The 25144-nt window shown below is 39.0% G+C and overlaps 1 protein-coding gene across 1 annotated transcript in view; it reads left to right on the top strand.

Moving 5' to 3' along the window:
• Positions 1 to 25144, top strand: part of GABRB3 (gamma-aminobutyric acid type A receptor subunit beta3) — a 325518-nt gene that overhangs the window by 219433 nt on the left and 80941 nt on the right. The window contains exon 5 of the mRNA XM_053704898.1: positions 17603 to 17685. Coding sequence (XP_053560873.1) covers positions 17603 to 17685 — 83 coding nt within the window. The remainder of the gene's footprint in view (positions 1 to 17602; positions 17686 to 25144) is intronic.

Below are 25144 nucleotides of genomic sequence, written 5' to 3'. Positions count from 1 at the left end.
GTAATAACAAACAGGATATTTGCATATGCTGTAGACTGGAACTGTGTAATAACACTCAGGAAAGCAGGGCTTTTTAATAAGCAGGAATGCAGAGCTTTGTAATAACAAACAGGATATTTGCATATGCTGTAGCCTGGAACTGTGTAATAACACTCAGGAAAGCAGTGCTTTGTAATAACAAACAGGATATTTGCATAGACTGCAATTGGAACTTTGTAGAAACAAAAAGGATATTTGCATAAACTGCAATTTGAAACTTTGTAGAAACAAACAGGATATTTGCATAGACTGCAATTCGGAACTTTGTAGAAACAAACAGGATATTTGCATAGACTGCAATTGGAACTTTGTAGTATCAGGAAACAAGCAAGCAAAAGTACCTGAGTCAGTCCATAGGAAAGAGAGTTTTAGGCAAGATCAATTGCCAGGAAATCAGTCCCAAAAATGAAACACAGTGCCAAGGGATTATCCAGAAGAGTAGTCAGTAATTGAAGCAGAAATCAGGAACCAGGAAAACAAACAAATCTGTATTTCACACAGGATACAGGAGCAGAGAGTGTTTCAGAGTATCACTCTTAATGTGAAGGCACAGAATTGCAAACAAACCACCCAGATAAAGCAGGCTGCTGATTAAATGATTTCTTTCAGCTGGCAAGCAGGTGGAGGCAGAGAACCAAAGTTGCAGCAAAAAGAAAAACACAATATTCCTTTCCTGTGATCAAGCCATCTTGTGGCATAGTGGTAAAACAACAGGCTGGGAAATAACAGCTGCAGAAATAGAGACAGGTTCCAGGTTCAATTCCAGGTGGAACCCTGACAGTCCCTTTAAGCCACACACTAACAGTCAAACATTTTAGAACACTTCCACTTTTCCAGTTTTTATGAAAATTTAAGCCATTCAAGTCCAGAAAACAAATTCACTAGACCACTAAATGCGCTAGCGGTAAGTAATTTTGGCGAGTCGGGTTGTAAAAAATTATTGCTCTAGCGCTAACCCAACTCGCACAAATGACCTACTGCTAGCGCAATAACCCACTGCTCCGTAGAAGTCAATGGAGCAAAAAAAGTAAAAAAAAAAAACTAACACCCTACTCGCGCGCTAATTCTAATCAGTATAATCCCCTACTGTAAAAAAAAACATAATTTATGTAAGAACTTACCTGATAAATTCATTTCTTTCATATTAGCAAGAGTCCATGAGCTAGTGACGTATGGGATATACATTCCTACCAGGAGGGGCAAAGTTTCCCAAACCTCAAAATGCCTATAAATACACCCCTCACCACACCCACAATTCAGTTTAACGAATAGCCAAGAAGTGGGGTGATAAAAAAGTGCGAAAGCATATAAAATAAGGAATTGGAATAATTGTGCTTTATACAAAAATCATAACCACCACAAAAAAAGGGCGGGCCTCATGGACTCTTGCTAATATGAAAGAAATGAATTTATCAGGTAAGTTCTTACATAAATTATGTTTTCTTTCATGTAATTAGCAAGAGTCCATGAGCTAGTGACGTATGGGATAATGACTACCCAAGATGTGGATCTTTCCACACAAGAGTCACTAGAGAGGGAGGGATAAAATAAAGACAGCCAATTCCTGCTGAAAATAATCCACACCCAAAATAAAGTTTAATGAAAAACATAAGCAGAAGATTCAAACTGAAACCGCTGCCTGAAGTACTTTTCTACCAAAAACTGCTTCAGAAGAAGAAAATACATCAAAATGGTAGAATTTAGTAAAAGTATGCAAAGAGGACCAAGTTGCTGCTTTGCAAATCTGATCAATCAAAGCTTCATTCCTAAACGCCCAGGAAGTAGAAACTGACCTAGTAGAATGAGCTGTGATCCTCTGAGGCGGAGTTTTACCCGACTCAACATAGGCAAGATGAATTAAAGATTTCAACCAAGATGCCAAAGAAATGGCAGAAGCTTTCTGGCCTTTTCTAGAACCGGAAAAGATAACAAATAAACTAGAAGTCTTTCGGAAAGACTTAGTAGCTTCAACATAATATTTCAAAGCTCTAACAACATCCAAAGAATGCAACGATTTCTCCTTAGAATTCTTAGGATTAGGACATAATGAAGGAACCACAATTTCTCTACTAATGTTGTTGGAATTCACAACTTTAGGTAAAAATTCAAAAGAAGTTCGCAACACCGCCTTATCCTGATGAAAAATCAGAAAAGGAGACTCACAAGAAAGAGCAGATAATTCAGAAACTCTTCTAGCAGAAGAGATTGCCAAAAGGAACAAAACTTTCCAAGAAAGTAATTTAATGTCCAATGAATGCATAGGTTCAAACGGAGGAGCTTGAAGAGCCCCCAGAACCAAATTCAAACTCCAAGGAGGAGAAATTGACTTAATGACAGGTTTTATACGAACCAAAGCTTGTACAAAACAATGAATATCAGGAAGAATAGCAATCTTTCTGTGAAAAAGAACAGAAAGAGCAGAGATTTGACCTTTCAAGGAACTTGCGGACAAACCCTTATCTAAACCATCCTGAAGAAACTGTAAAATTCTCGGTATTCTAAAAGAATGCCAAGAAAAATGATGAGAAAGACACCAAGAAATATAGGTCTTCCAGACTCTATAATATATCTCTCTAGATACAGATTTACGCGCCTGTAACATAGTATTAATCACAGAGTCAGAGAAACCTCTTTGACCAAGAATCAAGCGTTCAATCTCCATACCTTTAAATTTAAGGATTTCAGATCCTGATGGAAAAAAGGACCTTGCGACAGAAGGTCTGGTCTTAACGGAAGAGTCCACGGTTGGCAAGAAGCCATCCGGACAAGATCCGCATACCAAAACCTGTGAGGCCATGCCGGAGCTACCAGCAGAACAAACGAGCATTCCTTCAGAATCTTGGAGATTACTCTTGGAAGAAGAACTAGAGGCGGAAAGATATAGGCAGGATGATACTTCCAAGGAAGTGATAATGCATCCACTGCCTCCGCCTGAGGATCCCGGGATCTGGATAGATACCTGGGAAGTTTCTTGTTTAGATGAGACGCCATCAGATCTATTTCTGGAAGTTCCCACATTTGAACAATCTGAAGAAATACCTCTGGGTGAAGAGACCATTCACCCGGATGCAACGTTTGGCGACTGAGATAATCCGCTTCCCAATTGTCTATACCTGGGATATGAACCGCAGAGATTAGACAGGAGCTGGATTCCGCCCAAACCAGAATTCGAGATACTTCTTTCATAGCCAGAGGACTGTGAGTCCCTCCTTGATGATTGATGTATGCCGCAGTTGTGACATTGTCTGTCTGAAAACAAATGAACGATTCTCTCTTCAGAAGAGGCCAAAACTGAAGAGCTCTGAAAATTGCACGGAGTTCCAAAATATTGATCGGTAATCTCACCTCCTGAGATTCCCAAACTCCTTGTGCTATCAGAGATCCCCACACTGCTCCCCAACCTGTGAGACTTGCATCTGTTGAAATTACAGTCCAGGTCGGAAGCACAAAAGAAGCCCCCTGAATTAAACGATGGTGATCTGTCCACCACGTTAGAGAGTGTCGTACAATCGGTTTTAAAGATATTAATTGAGATATCTTTGTGTAATCCTTGCACCATTGATTCAGCATACAGAGCTGAAGAGGTCGCATGTGAAAACGAGCAAAGGGGATCGCGTCCGATGCAGCAGTCATAAGACCTAGAATTTCCATGCATAAGGCTACCGAAGGGAATGATTGTGACTGAAGATTTCGACAAGCTGAAATCAATTTTAGACGTCTCTTGTCTGTTAAAGACAGAGTCATGGACACTGAATCTATCTGGAAACCCAGAAAGGTTACCCTTGTCTGAGGAATCAATTAACTTTTTGGTAAATTGATCCTCCAACCATGATCTTGAAGAAACAACACAAGTCGATTCGTATGAGATTCTGCTAAATGTAAAGACTGAGCAAGTACCAAGATATCGTCCAAATAAGGAAATACCACAATACCCTGTTCTCTGATTACAGACAGAAGGGCACCGAGAACCTTTGTAAAAATTCTTGGAGCTGTAGCTAGGCCAAACGGCAGAGCCACAAACTGGTAATGCTTGTCCAGAAAAGAGAATCTCAGGAACTGATAATGATCTGGATGAATCGGAATATGCAGATATGCATCCTGTAAATCTATTGTGGACATATAATGCCCTTGCTGAACAAAAGGCAAGATAGTCCTTACAGTTACCATTTTGAACGTTGGTATCCTTACATAACGATTCAATATTTTTAGATCCAGAACTGGTCTGAAGGAATTCTCCTTCTTTGGTACAATGAAGAGATTTGAATAAAACCCCATCCCCTGTTCCGAAACTGGAACTGGCATAATTACTCCAGCCAACTCTAGATCTGAAACACAATTCAGAAATGCTTGAGCTTTCACTGGATTTACTGGGACACGGGAAAGAAAAAATCTCTTTGCAGGAGGTCTCATCTTGAAACCAATTCTGTACCCTTCTGAAACAATGTTCTGAATCCAAAGATTGTGAACAGAATTGATCCAAATTTCTTTGAAAAAAACGTAACCTGCCCCCTACCAGCTGAGCTGGAATGAGGGCCGCACCTTCATGTGGACTTAGAAGCAGGCTTTGCCTTTCTAGAAGGCTTGGATTTATTCCAGACTGGAGATGGTTTCCAAACTGAAACTGCTCCTGAGGATGAAGGATCAGGCTTTTGTTCTTTGTTGAAACGAAAGGAACGAAAACGATTATTAGCCCTGTTTTTACCCTTAGATTTTTTATCCTGTGGTAAAAAAGTTCCTTTCCCACCAGTAACAGTTGAGATAATAGAATCCAACTGAGAACCAAATAATTTGTTACCCTGGAAAGAAATGGAAAGTAGAGTTGATTTAGAAGCCATATCAGCATTCCAAGTCTTAAGCCATAAAGCTCTTCTAGCTAAAATAGCTAGAGACATAAACCTGACATCAACTCTGATAATATCAAAAATGGCATCACAGATAAAATTATTAGCATGCTGAAGAAGAATAATAATATTATGAGAATCATGATCCGTTACTTGTTGCGCTAAAGTTTCCAACCAAAAAGTTGAAGCTGCAGCAACATCAGCCAATGATATAGCAGGTCTAAGAAGATTACCTGAACACAGATAAGCTTTTCTTAGAAAGGATTCAATTTTCCTATCTAAAGGATCCTTAAACGAAGTACCATCTGACGTAGGAATAGTAGTACGTTTAGCAAGGGTAGAAATAGCCCCATCAACTCTAGGGATTTTGTCCCAAAATTCTAATCTGTCAGACGGCACAGGATATAATTGCTTAAAACGTTTAGAAGGAGTAAATGAATTACCCAATTTATCCCATTCTTTAGAAATTACTTCAGAAATAGCATTAGGAACAGGAAAAACTTCTGAAATAACCACAGGAGATTTAAATACCTTATCTAAACGTTTAGAATTAGTATCAAGAGGACCAGAATCCTCTATTTCTAAAGCAATTAGTACTTCTTTAAGTAAAGAACGAATAAATTCCATTTTAAATAAATATGAAGATTTATCAGCATCAATCTCTGAGACAGAATCCTCTGAACCAGAAGAGTCATCAGAATCAGAATGATGATGTTCATTTAAAAATTCATCTGTAGGGAGAGAAGTTTTAAAAGATTTTTTATGTTTTCTAGAAGGAGAAATAACAGACATAGCCTTCTTGATGGATTCAGAAACAAAATCTCTTATGTTATCAGGAACATTCTGCACCTTAGATGTTGAAGGAACTGCAACAGGCAATGGTACATTACTATAGGAAATATTATCTGCATTAACAAGTTTGTCATGACAATTAATACAAACAACAGCTGGAGGAATAGCTACCAAAAGTTTACAGCAGATACACTTAGCTTTGGTAGTTCCAGCACTAGACAGCGATTTTCCTGAAGTATCTTCTGACTCAGATGCAACGTGAGACATCTTGCAATATGTAAGAGAAAAAACAACATATAAAGCAAAATTGATCAAATTCCTTAAATGACAGTTTCAGGAATGGGAAAAAATGCCAAAGAACAAGCTTCTAGCAACCAGAAGCAATGAAAAATGAGACTTAAATAATGTGGAGACAAAAGCGACGCCCATATTTTTTAGCGCCAAATAAGACACCCACATTATTTGGCGCCTAAATGCTTTTGGCGCCAAAAATGACGCCACATCCGGAACGCCGACATTTTTGGCGCAAAAGAACGTCAAAAAATGACGCAACTTCCGGCGACACGTATGACGCCGGAAACGGAAAAGATTTTTTGCGCCAAAAAAGTCAGCGCCAAGAATGACGCAATAAAATGAAGCATTTTCAGCCACCGCGAGCCTAACAGCCCACAGGGAAAAAAAGAGTCAAATTTTTAAGGTAAGAAAAAATGTTTGATTCAAATGCATTATCCCAAATATGAAACTGACTGTCTGAAAATAAGGAATGTTGAACATTCTGAGTCAAGGCAAATAAATGTTTGAATACATATATTTAGAACTTTATAAACAAAGTGCCAAACCATAGCTTAGAGTGTCACAGAAAATAAGATTTACTTACCCCAGGACACTCATCTACATGTTTGTAGAAAGCCAAACCAGTACTGAAACGAGAATCAGCAGAGGTAATGGTATATAAATAAGAGTATATCGTCGATCTGAAAAGGGAGGTAAGAGATGAATCTCTACGACCGATAACAGAGAACCTATGAAATAGACCCCGTAGAAGGAGATCACTGCATTCAAATAGGCAATACTCTCCTCACATCCCTCTGACATTCACTGCACGCTGAGAGGAAAACCGGGCTCCAACTTGCTGCAGAGCGCATATCAACGTAGAATCTAGCACAAACTTACTTCACCACCTCCATAGGAGGCAAAGTTTGTAAAACTGAATTGTGGGTGTGGTGAGGGGTGTATTTATAGGCATTTTGAGGTTTGGGAAACTTTGCCCCTCCTGGTAGGAATGTATATCCCATACGTCACTAGCTCATGGACTCTTGCTAATTACATGAAAGAAAACTTAAACTGCCACATAGCTTACCGCAAAGTCCCCACTACACTATTAATCCCTAAACTGCCACACCACACATCGCAAACTACCTAAACTATACTATTAACCCCTAAACCGCCATCCCCCAACATTGCAATAACTAAATTAGGCTACTAACCCCTAAACTCCCACACCCCCAAATGTGTAGGATGGCGGTATAGGGTTAATTGTTTATTTATGTAATTTGCAATGTGGGGTTGACGGTTTAGGGGTTAATAGTTTATTTAGGTAGTTTGCAATGTGGGGTCAATAGTGTTGTCTAGTGTAATTGTTTCATCTCGACAAACTCTTTATGGGACCTTTTAAAGTCACATAAAAAGTTTGATCTGTAAATGCGATTGCGCTTGTACAACTTGTAATACAAAATATGGAGAGTGTAAATTACAGCGAGTTCGCACAAACAAAGTAATTTTGATATTCGTAATTTTGATATTGCTCTACTTCTAATATGGATTTGAGTGTAAAGAATACTGCAACCTTGCAATTACGTTTACGCTACAAGCGCTAACAATAGCGCTCCACTTGTAATCTAGCCCTTCATTTCTTTTCTTTTTTTATCTCCTTTTTTATTTGATCTATGTTTTAATTTCAAATTCTATTGCATCTAACTTATATCATACTCACAAGGCTTTTCAGTAATGAAGATTTTAGTGTGACAAAAAAAAAGATCATACAAGATCAGTTATTTTTTCTGCTTCCAATTGTTTTGTTTAAAACCAATTATTAAAGCTGCTTCTTAATTACTATAAAGGTATAAAACTAAATGTCACTTCAAATAAACTAATTGCTCTTTTTTGTGTATCACAAGTTAAATAGTACTTTATAATTATAAATGTATACAATTTATAAAATGTGACTATATAAAAAGGATTTTCACAAAATAAGTACAATTTTCTGCTTTTCTAACAGCGTACATAAAAAGAAACCAGCTTTACCTTCTTTGACCAAATTAATAGATTTGAATAGTTTGAAAGCTTTGAAATTGGAATGTTGTCTAAAAATAGCCCTAATTTACTTTCCCTGTAGGCAACAAAATAATACAGCTGGTATAAAGCAGCGGAACATACTTCCAGCAGCTAGCTCGCATTATCTAACAAAATATGCAATATTGAGCTTGCATAATATAACTAAAAAATTTTAATACAGAATTATGACTAGCACATTGAGTAACTATGTATTGAAATACTTAATACTTTTTTTAAATAGACCATATACTGTATGTATTAATAGAATATTAATATAGCCGATATGGATATCATCATTAAAGGGACACTGAACCCAAATTTTTTCTTTCTTGATTCAGATAGAGCATGCTATTTTAAGCAAATTTCTAATTTACTCCTATTATCAATTCTTCTTCTTTCTCTTGCTATCTTTATTTGAAAAAGAAGGCATCTAAGCTTTTTTTTTTGTTCAGTGTTCCTTGAAATAATTTACAGTTTTTTGTATTCAACTTGTATATTAAAAATCTGAAATGTGTATTTGCCAGTGACATGTTTTGTCACAAGTATTTTCGTGACTTATCATGGTTCGAATAAAATTACATCTGAGGTCAGAATCATTACCTTTTCATTTATTATAAATAAGGTGGTTCTACATTATACCATACATTATTTGTGACTCAGAATGAGATATTTGGGAGGTTAAGGGGGCCACTGCCATCTTGGGGACAGTGTTGGAAGGTGTTGGAAGTTGTGGAGTCATGGTGGATAGCAGATCGGATCATGGGTGCATCTGGGAGGTCAGTGGGCATGTCTGGGGGCTTTGTTAGATTGTCTGGATGGTCTATGGTTCAGGCTAAAGAAAGTCTGCAAATTCGGGCATATGGCTGTCTCAGAGGGACAACGGGACAAAGCTCAGAAATAGGGACTATGCCCCTAGAATAGGAACAGTTGGTAGGTCTGCTCTATTCCACTACATAGTTGGACATTTAGATGTTGGAACCTACATTTGTATTATTAAGGTTTTCTCCAACATAGGTGTGTCCGGTCCACGGCGTCATCCTTACTTGTGGGATATTCTCTTCCCCAACAGGAAATGGCAAAGAGCCCAGCAAAGCTGGTCACATGATCCCTCCTAGGCTCCGCCTACCCCAGTCATTCTCTTTGCCGTTGTACAGGCAACATCTCCACGGAGATGGCTTAGAGTTTTTTAGTGTTTAACTGTAGTTTTTCATTATTCAATCAAGAGTTTGTTATTTTCAAATAGTGCTGGTACGTACTATTTACTCAGAAACAGAAAAGAGATGAAGAATTCTGTTTGTATGAGGAAAATGATTTTAGCAACCGTAACTAAAATCCATGGCTGTTCCACACAGGACTGTTGAGAGCAATTAACTTCAGTTGGGGGAACAGTTTGCAGTCCTTTGCTGCTTGAGGTATGACACATTCTAACAAGACGATGTAATGCTGGAAGCTGTCATTTTCCCTATGGGATCCGGTAAGCCATGTTTATTACGATTGTAAATAAGGGCTTCACAAGGGCTTATTTAAACTGTAGACCTTTTTTGGGCTAAATCGATTGATATTAACACTTATTTAGCCTTGAGGAATCATTTATTCTGGGTATTTTGATATAATAATATCGGCAGGCACTGTTTTAGACACCTTATTCTTTAGGGGCTTTCCCAAAGCATAGGCAGAGTCTCATTTTCGCGCCGGTGTTGCGCACTTGTTTTTGAGAGGCATGGCATGCAGTCGCATGTGAGAGGAGCTCTGATACTTATAAAAGACTTCTGAAGGCGTCATTTGGTATCGTATTCCCCTTTGGGTTTGGTTGGGTCTCAGCAAAGCAGATACCAGGGACTGTAAAGGGGTTAAAGCTTAAAACGGCTCCGGTTCCGTTATTTTAAGGGTTAAAGCTTCCAAAATTGGTGTGCAATATTTTCAAGGCTTTAAGACACTGTGGTGAAAGTTTGGTGAATTTTGAACAATTCCTTCATGTTTTTTCGCAATTGCAGTAATAAAGTGTGTTCAGTTTAAAATTTAAAGTGACAGTAACGGTTTTATTTCAAAACGTTTTTTTGTACTTTCTTATCAAGTTTATGCCTGTTTAACATGTCTGAACTACCAGATAGACTGTGTTCTGAATGTGGGGAAGCCAGAATTCCTATTCATTTAAATAAATGTGATTTATGTGATAATGACAATGATGCCCAAGATGATTCCTCAAGTGAGGGGAGTAAGCATGGTACTGCATCATTCCCTCCTTCGTCTACACGAGTCTTGCCCACTCAGGAGGCCCCTAGTACATCTAGCGCGCCAATACTCCTTACTATGCAACAATTAACGGCTGTAATGGATAATTCTGTCAAAAACATTTTAGCCAAAATGAACCCTTGTCAGCGTAAGCGTGGATGCTCTGTTTTAGTTACTGAAGAGCATGACGACGCTGATGTTAATATCTCTGAAGGGCCCCTAACCCAATCTGAGGGGGCCAGGGAGGTTTTGTCTGAGGGAGAAATTACTGATTTAGGGAACATTTCTCAGCAGGCTGAATCTGATGTGATTACTTTTAAATTTAAATTGGAACATCTCCGCATTTTGCTTAAGGAGGTATTATCCACTCTGGATGATTGTGAAAATTTGGTCATCCCAGAGAAACTATGTAAAATGGACAAGTTCCTAGAGGTGCCGGGGCTCCCAGAAGCTTTTCCTATACCCAAGCGGGTGGCGGACATTGTTAATAAAGAATGGGAAAGGCCCGGTATTCCTTTCGTCCCTCCCCCCATATTTAAAAAATTGTTTCCTATGGTCGACCCCAGAAAGGACTTATGGCAGTCAGTCCCCAAGGTCGAGGGAGCGGTTTCTACTTTAAACAAACGCACCACTATTCCCATAGAGGATAGTTGTGCTTTCAAAGATCCTATGGATAAAAAATTAGAAGGTTTGCTTAAAAAGATGTTTGTTCAGCAGGGTTACCTTCTACAACCCATTTCATGCATTGTCCCTGTCACTACAGCCGCATATTTCTGGTTTGATGAACTGATTAAGGTGCTCGATAGTGACTCTCCTCCTTATGAGGAGATTATGGACAGAGTCAATGCTCTCAAATTGGCTAATTCTTTCACTCTAGACGCCTCTTTGCAATTGGCTAAGTTAGCGGCTAAGAATTCTGGGTTTGCTATTGTGGCGCGCAGAGCGCTTTGGTTGAAATCTTGGTCGGCTGATGCGTCTTCCAAGAACAAGCTACTAAACATTCCTTTCAAGGGGAAAACGCTGTTTGGTCCTGACTTGAAAGAGATTATCTCTGATATCACTGGGGGTAAGGGCCATGCCCTTCCTCAGGATCGGCCTTTCAAGGCAAAAAATAGACCTAATTTTCGTCCCTTTCGTAAAAACGGACCAGCCCAAGGTGCTACGTCCTCTAAGCAAGAGGGTAATACTTCTCAGGCCAAGCCAGCTTGGAGACCAATGCAAGGCTGGAACAAGGGAAAGCAGGCCAAGAAACCTGCCACTGCTACCAAGACAGCATGAAATATTGGCCCCCGATCCGGGACCGGATCTGGTGGGGGGCAGACTCTCTCTCTTCGCTCAGGCTTGGGCAAGAGATGTTCTGGATCCTTGGGCGCTAGAAATAGTCTCCCAGGGTTATCTTCTGGAATTCAAGGGACTTCCCCCAAGGGGGAGGTTCCACAGGTCTCAGTTGTCTTCAGACCACATAAAAAGACAGGCGTTCTTACATTGTGTAGAAGACCTGTTAAAAATGGGAGTGATTCATCCTGTTCCATTGAGAGAACAAGGGATGGGGTTCTACTCCAATCTGTTCATAGTTCCCAAAAAAGAGGGAACGTTCAGACCAATCCTAGATCTCAAGATCTTAAACAAATTTCTCAAGGTCCCATCGTTCAAGATGGAAACCATTCGAACTATCCTTCCTTCCATCCAGGAAGGTCAATTCATGTCCACGGTGGATTTAAAGGATGCGTATCTACATATTCCTATCCACAAGGAACATCATCGGTTCCTAAGGTTTGCATTCCTAGACAAACATTACCAGTTCGTGGCGCTTCCTTTCGGATTAGCCACTGCTCCAAGGATTTTCACAAAGGTACTAGGGTCCCTTCTAGCGGTGCTAAGACCAAGGGGCATTGCAGTAGTACCTTACCTGGACGACATTCTGATTCAAGCGTCGTCCCTCCCTCGAGCAAAGGCTCACACGGACATCGTCCTGGCCTTTCTCAGATCTCACGGCTGGAAAGTGAACGTGGAAAAGAGTTCTCTATCCCCGTCAACAAGGGTTCCCTTCTTGGGAACAATTATAGACTCCTCAGAAATGAGGATTTTTCTAACAGAGGCCAGAAAGACAAAACTTCTGGACTCTTGTCGAATTCTTCATTCCGTTCCTCTTCCTTCCGTAGCTCAGTGCATGGAAGTGATCGGGTTGATGGTAGCGGCAATGGACATAGTTCCTTTTGCGCGCATTCATCTAAGACCATTACAACTGTGCATGCTCAGTCAGTGGAATGGGGACTATACAGACTTATCTCCAAAGATACAAGTAAATCAGAGGACCAGAGACTCACTCCGTTGGTGGCTGTCCCTGGACAACCTGTCACGAGGGATGACATTCCGCAGACCAGAGTGGGTCATTGTCACGACCGACGCCAGTCTGATGGGCTGGGGCGCGGTCTGGGGATCCCTGAAAGCTCAGGGTCTTTGGTCTCGGGAAGAATCTCTTCTACCGATAAATATTCTGGAACTGAGAGCGATATTCAATGCTCTCAAGGCTTGGCCTCAGCTAGCGAGGACCAAGTTTATACGGTTTCAATCAGACAACATGACGACTGTTGCGTACATCAACCATCAGGGGGGAACAAGGAGTTCCCTAGCGATGGAAGAAGTGACCAAGATCATTCTATGGGCGGAGTCTCACTCCTGCCACCTGTCTGCTATCCACATCCCGGGAGTGGAAAATTGGGAAGCGGATTTTCTGAGTCGTCAGACATTGCATCCGGGGGAGTGGGAACTCCATCCGGAAATCTTTGCCCAAGTCACTCAACTATGGGGCATTCCAGACATGGATCTGATGGCCTCTCGTCAGAACTTCAAAGTTCCTTGCTACGGGTCCAGATCCAGGGATCCCAAGGCGGCTCTAGTGGATGCACTAGTAGCACCTTGGACCTTCAAACTAGCTTATGTGTTCCCGCCGTTTCCTCTCATCCCCAGGCTGGTAGCCAGGATCAATCAGGAGAGGGCGTCGGTGATCTTGATAGCTCCTGCGTGGCCACGCAGGACTTGGTATGCAGATCTGGTGAATATGTCATCGGCTCCACCTTGGAAGCTACCTTTGAGACGAGACCTTCTTGTTCAGGGTCCGTTCGAACATCCGAATCTGGTTTCACTCCAGCTGACTGCTTGGAGATTGAACGCTTGATTTTATCGAAGCGAGGTTTCTCAGATTCTGTTATCGATACTCTTGTTCAGGCCAGAAAGCCTGTAACTAGAAAGATTTACCACAAAATTTGGAAAAAATATATCTGTTGGTGTGAATCTAAAGGATTCCCTTGGGACAAGGTTAAGATTCCTAGGATTCTATCCTTCCTTCAAGAAGGATTGGAAAAAGGATTATCGGCAAGTTCCCTGAAGGGACAGATTTCTGCCTTGTCGGTGTTACTTCACAAAAAACTGGCAGCTGTGCCAGATGTTCAAGCCTTTGTTCAGGCTCTGGTTAGAATCAAGCCTGTTTACAAACCTTTGACTCCTCCTTGGAGTCTCAATTTAGTTCTTTCAGTTCTTCAGGGGGTTCCGTTTGAACCCTTACATTCCGTTGATATTAAGTTATTATCTTGGAAAGTTTTGTTTTTAGTTGCAATTTCTTCTGCTAGAAGAGTTTCAGAATTATCTGCTCTGCAGTGTTCTCCTCCTTATCTGGTGTTCCATGCAGATAAGGTGGTTTTACGTACTAAACCTGGTTTTCTTCCAAAAGTTGTTTCTAACAAAAACATTAACCAGGAGATTATCGTACCTTCTCTGTGTCCGAAACCAGTTTCAAAGAAGGAACGCTTATTGCACAATTTGGATGTTGTTCGCGCTCTAAAATTCTATTTAGATGCTACAAAGGATTTTAGACAAACATCTTCCTTGTTTGTTGTTTATTCAGGTAAAAGGAGAGGTCAAAAAGCAACTTCTACCTCTCTCTCTTTTTGGATTAAAAGCATCATCAGATTGGCTTACGAGACTGCCGGACGGCAGCCTCCCGAAAGAATCACAGCTCATTCCACTAGGGCTGTGGCTTCCACATGGGCCTTCAAGAACGAGGCTTCTGTTGATCAGATATGTAGGGCAGCGACTTGGTCTTCACTGCACACTTTTACCAAATTTTACAAGTTTGATACTTTTGCTTCTTCTGAGGCTATTTTTGGGAGAAAGGTTTTGCAAGCCGTGGTGCCTTCCATTTAGGTGACCTGATTTGCTCCCTCCCTTCATCCGTGTCCTAAAGCTTTGGTATTGGTTCCCACAAGTAAGGATGACGCCGTGGACCGGACACACCTATGTTGGAGAAAACAGAATTTATGTTTACCTGATAAATTTCTTTCTCCAACGGTGTGTCCGGTCCACGGCCCGCCCTGGTTTTTTAATCAGGTCTGATAATTTATTTTCTTTAACTACAGTCACCACGGTACCATATGGTTTCTCCTATGCTATTATTCCTCCTTAACGTCGGTCGAATGACTGGGGTAGGCGGAGCCTAGGAGGGATCATGTGACCAGCTTTGCTGGGCTCTTTGCCATTTCCTGTTGGGGAAGAGAATATCCCACAAGTAAGGATGACGCCGTGGACCGGACACACCGTTGGAGAAAGAAATTTATCAGGTAAACATAAATTCTGTTTTTATTCAGTAACATTTTATATATATGTTACAGGAAATTTATGAAATCCCAGCATTATATATAATGCCTAAAGCTTTTAGGTAATGTATGAAATAAAATAATCATTCCCTTGGATTTCATACTTTGCCTGTGAAATATATATAATGCCTAGGCATAGTACATAATGGCTAAAGCTTTTTAGGCAAAGAATGAAATAATCTTAAATTATTAAAAAAAATTAAACAAATATTTTGTAACAGCAAGCAAAGGCATTATTAGTATTCATATTGTGTGGGATCAACAACACAATTTATTTTGGATGGCTTGAATATTCAAACCAATCAATAGAAAAAAAGGGGTATTCTGATTTATAGAAATCAGGCAATTATTTTGCACTAGAGCGGCGGTTTTTTAAACTATGGGGCACGGAGCAGGTCAGGGGAGGCGGGGGAGCAGAAGCAGCTATTTTTTTAAAAAGCCTCTGTGCATTACGGTCTATACGGCAGGAGCTTAGTACTGTGGGTTACCGTGTGTGTGAGTACATTAAATGACCAGCGGGGAGGCAGGTTGTAAGTACAATATTTTTAATGCTGGTAGGGGCTACTACTTCTTGCATGTTCTGTCTATCCTCTCTCTAAAAGACTCTGTGTGTATGAGTGTGTGTGTGCATGTATGATGAGTGAGTGTATGTATGAATGTGCATATATGAGAGTGAGTGTGTGTGTGTGTGCATGTATGAGTGTGCGTTTGTGTGTGAGGTAAGTGTGCATATGTGTGCATGTATGAGTGTGCATGTGTGTGTGTTTATGTATGAGGTTGTGTTTGTATGTATGCATATATGAGTGTATGTGTGCGGGCATGTGTGTGCATGTATGAGTGTGCGTGTGTGCCTGTAGGAGTGTGTGTGTGTATGCATGAGGTTGTGTGTGTGTGTGTGTATGTATGTGTGCATGTATGAGTGTGTGTATGCATGTATGAGTTTGTGTGTGTATGTATGAGTTTTTGTGTGTAAGTATGAGTGTGTATGAGTTTGTGTGTGTGTGTATGTATGAGTTTGTGTGTGTATGTATGAGTTTGTGTGTGTATGTATGAGTTTGTGTGTGTGTGTATGTATGAGTTTGTGTGTGTATGTTTGAATTTGTGTGTGTATATGTATGAGTTTGTGTGTGTGTGTGTGTGTGTGTGTGTGTGTGTGTGTGTGTGTGTGTGTGTGTGTATGTATAAGTTTGTGTGTGAGAGCGTTTTTCTTTCATTTGTCTTCATTTGTACTTGATTAAAAGTGGATAATCAATGTTGTTTGCAGGCCATATTAGAGTTGGCTTATCTTCTACATTTCCACTGAGTCCTTATATGTATTCATGATATATTCATAGTAACGACTGCTGAACTTCTTTTTGCAATTCTGCCCTAAATCTATGGGGGGCTTCATCCTGAAAGTTTCGCCAAAGGGGATGCCCACTGTCTAAGACTTTAAAAACCTCTGCACCAGAGCAGTAAGCTTTTGCTTATGCATATAATAATGCATATGTATTAGCTATACTGCTTACCTTAGAAAAGTGATAATGTCCACTAAGTCAAATCCACCTTAAACGTAAACCTCATTAATATTTTCCCCCAAACCCAATAACTCCAATTGCATTAAACTCTAAATCTCTGAACCACACATAATAATCCCTAAATAGCCATAGTCCCCATCTGCATAAAACCCTATAGAACAAGTATCCCTATAACAGAACCCCCAACCTCATTATTCCCTAAACCTACATAGGCCCAAATTCATTAACCCCTATTCCACCACCAACTCAATCAATATGAACCACACACCTAAAAGGGAACCAGCAACCAAATAACTCCTTAAGGGGAACCCCCCATTTGAGGGGACATTACTTTAACACCCCTAGCGTAAAACCTTTCAAATTAACTACATTTAAATACATACAAAAAATAATAACATCCAGAAAACAAACAAATAAAAACGTATGTGTGTTTTGTTGCATATATTCAAATGTTAACACTTTACCTCAATTCACCTAAACAGCAACATTATTTAGGGTTATTTTGTGTTGCTATATCATCAGCCGCATTAATGGGACAGTCAACACTTCATTTAACATGATTGGATATTGAAAATAAAAAATCGAAGATTCGCCTGCACTATACCCCTCCTGCCTTGCCGCCTTGCTCCTTTCCTAATCAGCGTCGCTAACCTCTCTAATAACCGGTAAATATGGCAGCCGAACTCCCCCCACCGTTACGTAGCTGCCTTCTTCTTCAACTGATAAGCAAATCAGAATCCAGTCCTCGGACAGAAATTGCACGCGTGTGAAGTGTTGACTGTCCCTTTAAGATTCTCTGATAAACCTTTTGTTGCCATCCACTTTTAATACCAGATTGTGCACTATTTTTAGTGCAATTCACGCAAAAGATAACACATCCTGCACTATTGATTGCTCACCAACTGTAATCTAGGCCATGGTATTTTAAGATTATTTTTTTTCTAATTTATGGGTGCCTCCATGTTGAAATCTAGCTTTTACTGAATCCCAGTGCTGATGTGTTTGCACATGTGCAGCAACCCTTCTTCATATACCTGCAGTGACACCTAGATTCCAACATGGCCACACCCATAATAAGAGGGAAGTGCATGACATGGTATTTAGTGTTTAATGTCATTTTTTAGCAATGGCATATTATATATTGTTATTTGTATATTCTATAATATATTCACTGTTATTTTACTTTATTTTTTAGAATAACTACAACAGCTGCTTGTATGATGGACCTAAGAAGATACCCACTGGATGAACAGAACTGTACCCTTGAAATTGAAAGCTGTACGTACAATGTATTTGTATTTATTAATAATAATAAAAATAATGCATTGTAGTGAGAGCAATATTAAGGATTTTATTAACACCATCATCCAATGATCCCCTCCAACCTCTTGTATTTCTTCACCAGTATTAACCTAACTAAATAACCCTCTAATGCCCCCTACAATATCCATTTTATGAAAAAAAAAAAATTTGGAATCCTCCACTGAAATATGAGAATTTTAATGAGATCCTAACCATGAACAATCTCACTGCAAGTACCTCCTAACACCACTGCATCATTTATTGTCATAACACTCACTCTGATTCCCAATGACCCTCTCACCACAGATTCTCCCCAATAGACCCTCACTGAGCACAACTAGCTCCACTACAATAGATTGAGTCTTACCTTCAGACTCAAGTAAAATAGAAGTTCCTATCTTAATTTCCAGGATTGTCAGTTTGTTTCTCTGATGCTTTACAGTAAATTTTGTTCATCATCCTCACTCACCAAAAAAGTCAGATTCTTTTCCTTGACAACAATGTTCTTTATTTTCTTCTTTTTCTGGATATGGATAATCACAGTAATCTTCCTTGGCATAGGCTGATAGAATGGATACAATTCTTCTGAATTGATTCATTTTATATGCATCCTATGTTAAATTATTAGTGAGGGACTGAATATCAGATGTTATCCCTCCTCTTCTGACTGGTTAAAAAGTGATCCCGTAACTCGATTTATTAAAGTAAATGTTTCACTTCATTATTGTATAGTTTTCTGTAGCTGATACACTGTTTGAAGCTATCATATAATTATAATAAATATTGATTTCAATAGTTTAGATGGGCTGATAAACCTTCAAAGAATTCTGGGTAAAATGTAAAAGGGTATAGTGGGTTTTAGGCTTTCTTCTTTTGGAAGCTTTGGTTTATTGATAATGGTAAAATTGTATGGCACTTCAATTTTATTTTCTATGTCTAGTATTAGTGAAGTAATGCAATCAAATGATTTAAAAAAAAAATGTATTAAAAAAATAAGTTAGGATAAGCAGTTGAGAAAACTTTTCATGCTCTTAAGACACAGTGATGGTGAATCATTGAAATAAGTGTGTGGCACAATGTGCCTGACATTTTATTGGCCTTGTGCCATCCCCAAAGGTGTTAATATGCAGCTTTGCAAATTGATATTTAAGTGGCCACTCTTCGGTAAAATAAATTGAAAGCCTGTGCCCAGTTGTAGTTAATTTCTCAAATTACTGTGGTACCTTCTAAAAATTAAAAAGTGCAATCAAGAAATATTTTCCTTTTAAAACCATAATAATTCTAAGCATATATCAACAGTTAAAACTTAATGACTAATATATAGCATGGATTCAAAAGAAAATTAGTTTTAATAAAAGACTACAATTGCAGAAAATTAATCCAAGCAATATGGTGGTAGCCCATAGATGAAGAGCCAGGAAATATGTAATTACTGCCACCTTAAGCTCTAGGACAATAAAATATTTATGTTAAGAAGCACAGTGGGTATGTTTAGATCTTACCTAGTAACATAGTAGATGATGTTGAAAAGAGACAGAAGTCAATCAAGTTTATCCTATACAGATCCTACCTGATTTACAATAAAGAAGCTGTCAATTTAACTTACGTTAATACAATTATTTGTTTAATACAAGCAATCCTATCACTAAATTATGTTTTCAGGTAGAAATGTACCTATAACCAGAACTAAGCCATTATACATTTATTAAGTTTCAATAGACTACTATGTATGAGGCAAGCTCTTTTGCATGTTCTTCACAGTTGTATTCTGAAATATTTGTATTTTTACAAGCATTTTGATTAATAAAGATGTCAAAAGCAGACATTTATTAATAAATATACAAAATGGGGATTTGTGTAGGGGGCGCCTGAGGCAATCTGGAATAAAAATTGAAGGTGGTGTTTATTTAACACTATTACAATTGAAATTAGAATTGATTTGATATTTATATTCCTTTAGAGATATACATGTGTTGTGATTAGTGTTGAAAGTGATATATGTGGATGCTCTATTATATTGGTTGTTAATAGTATCCTATGCTGGGAAAAAAGTGTTGTTTGCTTGAAGATAGTGATATTTAAGGGACATATGTCAAAAAGCAACTAATAATCTCGTGAGATAAATTGTGTGTATGTGATGTGTAAAGTATTAGTGTTATCACTTGTGAAACACTTTTAATAAATTCCTTAAGTTTTCTAGTGTTCTCCTTTAAATTTGTATAATAAATAATTTATAGCAATTCTGATTGATACATTTATTATATATTACAAATTTAAAATTGAGCAATAAAAAAACATACAATTGATGACGATTAAAAAGTTATTCTCCGGGGGGGGGGGGGGGGCGGAGCTAGCCTAGGCAGAACATGGACGTGTTTTCTAATAGCTCCAGATTGTACTCTTGAAATATTAGTCTTATAAGGGTTCTCCACAAGAATAATAGCTGACACTCTACCCATAAACGATTGGGACCCTGAGGTTTTACTAATTACGTGAATCTGACAGTCTGGATCTACGATAGACACGATACAGCACTCCTGCATGAAGTTGTTTTGATTGCACATGAAGCAGCCATTACGGGCCTACAGTTACCTTTTCTCCTTCAACAGAAACCTACTTCACAAACTATAGGAGAGTCCAGGCGCACCTTTGAGTATACTGCCTTTTTACCTCCTTTCAGATATCTACATATTACTGTATACTCCTCTGCCTCCTTTATACCAATATGGTGGACCTGGAAGCATGGGAAGGGAACCTTTTGCAGTGCATGGAGTCACATTACACTGACTTAAAGCAAGACTTGATGGCACTGATGGAACTTGCTACACGATTGCCGCAAACCACACTAGCAATGCCACATCACGGAGGGCTCGAAACAACTCCCGCTTATAGTAATACCTACTACGCCAGTGAAGGTGATGGGACTAAGGATCATACAATCCAACGTGAAAGCTGGTTACTGCGACTTAATCATGGTGCCCAACATGTGCTAGCTCATTATGGAGAGTGTGAGACCACCCTATCTAAAACCCTTCCTGGTCCTGTGGACTCTCCCACCCGCTCATCAACAGCCACAACCTCATGTGAGGACACCATGATATCGACCGAGTGCACCTTTAAGGGCAGAGCTGACTCCTTACAGGCTTGGTGGCGGTACTTAGCGCTGTATGAGAGCAACATCGCGGCTTATACCCCTTTCTGCATGGCGATGCAGCTTTATCTGACACTCAGGCTTCCAGACCTGCCTGAAACTGGAAACGAAGATAGGTCCCAGGAATATACCTCCAAGTGAGACAGCTCCCTAGGCACAACAGCGTTCTTCCTCCTTGGTGAGAAAGATACGCTGCTCTTTGAGGATCCTTCTTGCTCTGTCAGGGACATACTGACACAGGAACAGGTGAAGAGCCAGATTCGCTATGGTGTCGGTTAACACCAATATATATTCCTCTGCCCTAACCTGGTCATGTAACTGTGTTAAAAGGTTTCAGGTTTATATTTTATTTCACACTGACTTGTTTCTGTCACAGTGCAGGATGTTATTAGGTTAAGCATACTTTGATCTCATGATGGTTTATTGTTCACTATTTAGGTTTCTCTACTGTCCATGAATCTGCTATATTTTTTCCTTTCTGTAATTCCCCCATACCCTAAGCTCTACAACCATATTGCAGGATACCTAGTAATATCAATGTGTATAATCTGCTACAGAGGGAGGAGTGGAGAGAACCCTAGCATCCGTTTACTTAGGAAAATTGTACTATGTACCACACTTGTATTTAGCATTTAGCTATCCAAAGGAATATCTAATGTTTTCTGGCAGCATGACAGACCAGTTTTCTTTTTTTTTTTTTTAAAGCACAGGAGACTATCCCTAGAGTTTAGAGTGTATGTAGCGTAGTATGGTGTCATATTCTGCATTTCTTACTCAGCCCTAGAAGATTGAGCATTAGATATAGTATATTTGCCTTATTACACCCTACTTAGGTTCTCCTGTGTCAAGCAGTTCACTGTTAAGTTTCTACACTGGTATTATAGTAGTTATAGAAAAGGGATAATTGTGACTTACAACCAAACTAGTTAGTTTTTATGGCAGTGTATTATTATGACGAGGGTACGTTAACATCAACTTATCTAGTGTTCTGTTCTTATTATTTGCTTATTGGTTTTTATTTACACCTATATGTACTGTGTATGGGGTTATGTCAACACATGAGGGCTCCTAGACCATTTTATTCACCACCCCCTCTGAAGGTCTGAACTAGAGCGGATCTCGCTCACCCCCATTATACATCTGATGCTATATGCTACTGCTACAAATATTTCATAGGCTACTGTACTTCTCGATTGATATGATATCATCCACATATTTGTCATCTACATTTAGAACTAATATGCACTATTTTCAGCATGCTATGTTATATTATTTCAACATGATGACATTAGTACCTTATAGGGCGCCTATATCTTAAGCTATTGAATGATACATTATCCCATTATCCCATTGTATGGTTCATAAATATTAACCCTTCAATTATTGTAATGCTATGGTAATAGGTGGTGTAAATTACATAGACTAGTCAATATCATGCCATCTATGGTCTATCAGAGACAGCCTGTCTTACTTTTCAATGGTTATGTTATTTCTATTTATGACTCCCATTTTTATATACCAAAGCTACCTGTGGGGAATGCATTACAAGCCTTACTCCACTTATGTTTCTAGACAATTGTATTCCCTAGGCTGATTGTCTCATTAGGACAAATCACCTGTTTCTTTTGGGCCCCTCTCTTCCCTTTCCCGCAGGTACTGGTTGCCTGCGGGTCATACCCCCATTCCTTTTACCCACAGCGCCCATAACTGGCATTTCCCCAGGAGAGGGGCTCATCCTAAAGTCCTCTGTATCCCATATTTATTAATACCCTCCCTTATACATATTACTGTCAGGAATTATCCCCCCTCATTTTATACATAAAAGTCTAGATTTAGGACTAATTTGTATTATGCTAACTCCAGTATGTCAGATTATTTTCATTTTTTATATACCAGAATAGTGAGGATATTGGTGTGCCGTATAGTCCCCAGTTCCGAACATTTTATTTTTTTGTTTTTTCTTTATTATAATACCTTGAGGGTTAAGCATAATACTACGCATAACAGCTATCCTCCTCAATTGTCTCCTGCTCCATAATTTTAATTTTAACTAGCTCCGCCCCCCCCCCTCCCCCTGTCTCATTCAGAGCGGCTCTTGCCCGCTGAAATTCCCTCCCCCCCAAAAAAAAAAATTTTGGTCCAAAAGTGACCATCTCCAATGCCAATTTCCTCTCAGTGTCCATAAGCTTTGTTGGGTTCAAAAGTAACCCTCCTTTTTAGTAGAGGAATCCATTACAGACAATAACATAAAATGGAGGTTCAAGATACCGATACAGATTCAATGTAAAACTTTTGCCTTATTCACGATATATCTGTTTGTTATATAATATGTCATTTATATTCTATGGTATTTCATTTATGTTGTATTATCTCCATAACCTCAATAAAAAAATATTTAAAAAAAAAAAAAAAAAAGTTATTCTCCAGAATAAATTAAACATATGACACCGGTGTCAGTAACGTCTACAATCTATAGTAAAAACAAATAATCAACAATGAATGATTGTGGATAAAGAGCGAACCTGATAAACACTTAATAATGGTATCAGCCTAAAAGAAAAACACTCATGGTGTATGGACTTCAGGGGTATAATGACGGTGTTTGTATAGTACAATTCACAATTAGGGAACTATTATAAGTCAGAATGTCATTTTTAAGTCTGTGTATATAGGTTTGAATTTCTCTGACAATTCAGTTCTTCTTTTTTACTCAAAACAATTCCCTTGCACTGTACCTTTATCGGTAAAGAGTTTTCGTTGGTTCTGTGAGCTTGTGTTGCGGTGTCCTGAGACGTTATTACCTTGTATCTGGATGATTGACTTTTTAGATCACATGTGAGTCCCGGACCAATGGGCTTGAATGGAAACTGAGTGCGCGCATTTTTTAAATTTTTGAAAAAATAAACCTGAAAAGTACCTTAATTTCCTTCTTCCACCTTCTTCCACCTTATTTCTCCTACCGCTATTCCCCCAATTCACCTCCGTATATGCTCTATATTACGGCAGGTTTAGTGGTTGCAGCAGTCCTGGGAGTTTAGTTGGTGTGATTTAGGCTGTTAAGAGGATCTTCGATTTTTCTTTTTATTCTTTATATTTACACCTTTTTCTCCTACCGCTATTCCCCCAATTTTGCCTCCGTGTATACTCTATATCAGCGGTCGCCAACCAATGGTCCACGAGAAGATGTTGGTGGTCCTTGACACCATCAAGCAGGAATTAACCTCCTCGGATGGTGTCACCCCAGTCACGCCACAACTCCCTACAGTGCCTGGCTGGACATCAGTGAAAACCAACAGAGGAGAGGTTAAATTACAATCTCCCTACACACGTTGCGTAGAACTGCGCAACTTGCGTAGCTAGATTGTATTTATCTCCTCCCGCCCGGCGTGTTGCTCAGAGAAAGATGCTTCCATTCTAAAGCCAGCAGCGGTTGGTATAGTCTTGGCTTGATATAGTTGAATTAAAGTATATAAAAAAGAAAATCTTAAAAAAACTATTTTTCTCTTTTATTTCATTTACTTTCTTCCCTTTACCTGTCTTTTTGTAGTAGTTTTGCTAATTCCTTCAGATGGACTTACATAACTGTTTGTCTTCCTCCCCTCCATCTTTTTTTATTTATTAAATATTAATTATTTTTTATTCTAATAATTTTCCAGCGCACAAAGCCATTCTACCGGAATTCCAGTAATTGCCATCCAGCAGATCAGCCATATCCCACCAGTATTATAGTAATTGCCAGTAACATCAGTCGTGGTTAGCTCACATCCATATTGAGAGCTTTCTGATATAAACTTAATTTATGACTCCAATGTCTATCCATGATCATAAGTAGTTTTTAATAATTCCTAACTGGGGAGGTAACTTGGAAGACTTGGAAGTAATGTGGACCTTTTAAACATAATTCTTTTCCCCCCACTTTGTGCCTCTCTGTTTCCAGCTCAAAAGTTGGCACTCCCCCTTCATCTGTCATTTGGAAGTATTCTCTCAGTTCTGTCATTCAGTTATTTAATTCCAAAAAACAATTTTTAAAAATGTGTAAATATATAAATAATGTAACCTTAGCTATGGTTATACTAGTTATGTACACTACAGTATATATATATATATATATATATATATATATATATATAATAGCCGGTAGCCTAGCACTCCTTCCACTCATGTGCAACCATGGCCCGTTTCTTGGCACTGGGAGCCCTGTGAATATCATTGTGCTACGTGCACTGAAATTGATAAAATTCTGTCTTGAAGAAGGCCTTTGAATGGGCCGAAACGTTGAGATTA

Source organism: Bombina bombina, chromosome 3, assembly GCF_027579735.1.
Source record: "Bombina bombina isolate aBomBom1 chromosome 3, aBomBom1.pri, whole genome shotgun sequence".
Taxonomy (NCBI): domain Eukaryota; kingdom Metazoa; phylum Chordata; class Amphibia; order Anura; family Bombinatoridae; genus Bombina; species Bombina bombina.
Note: the sequence above shows the minus strand (reverse complement) of the source record. Positions and strands in the feature narration are given on the sequence as shown.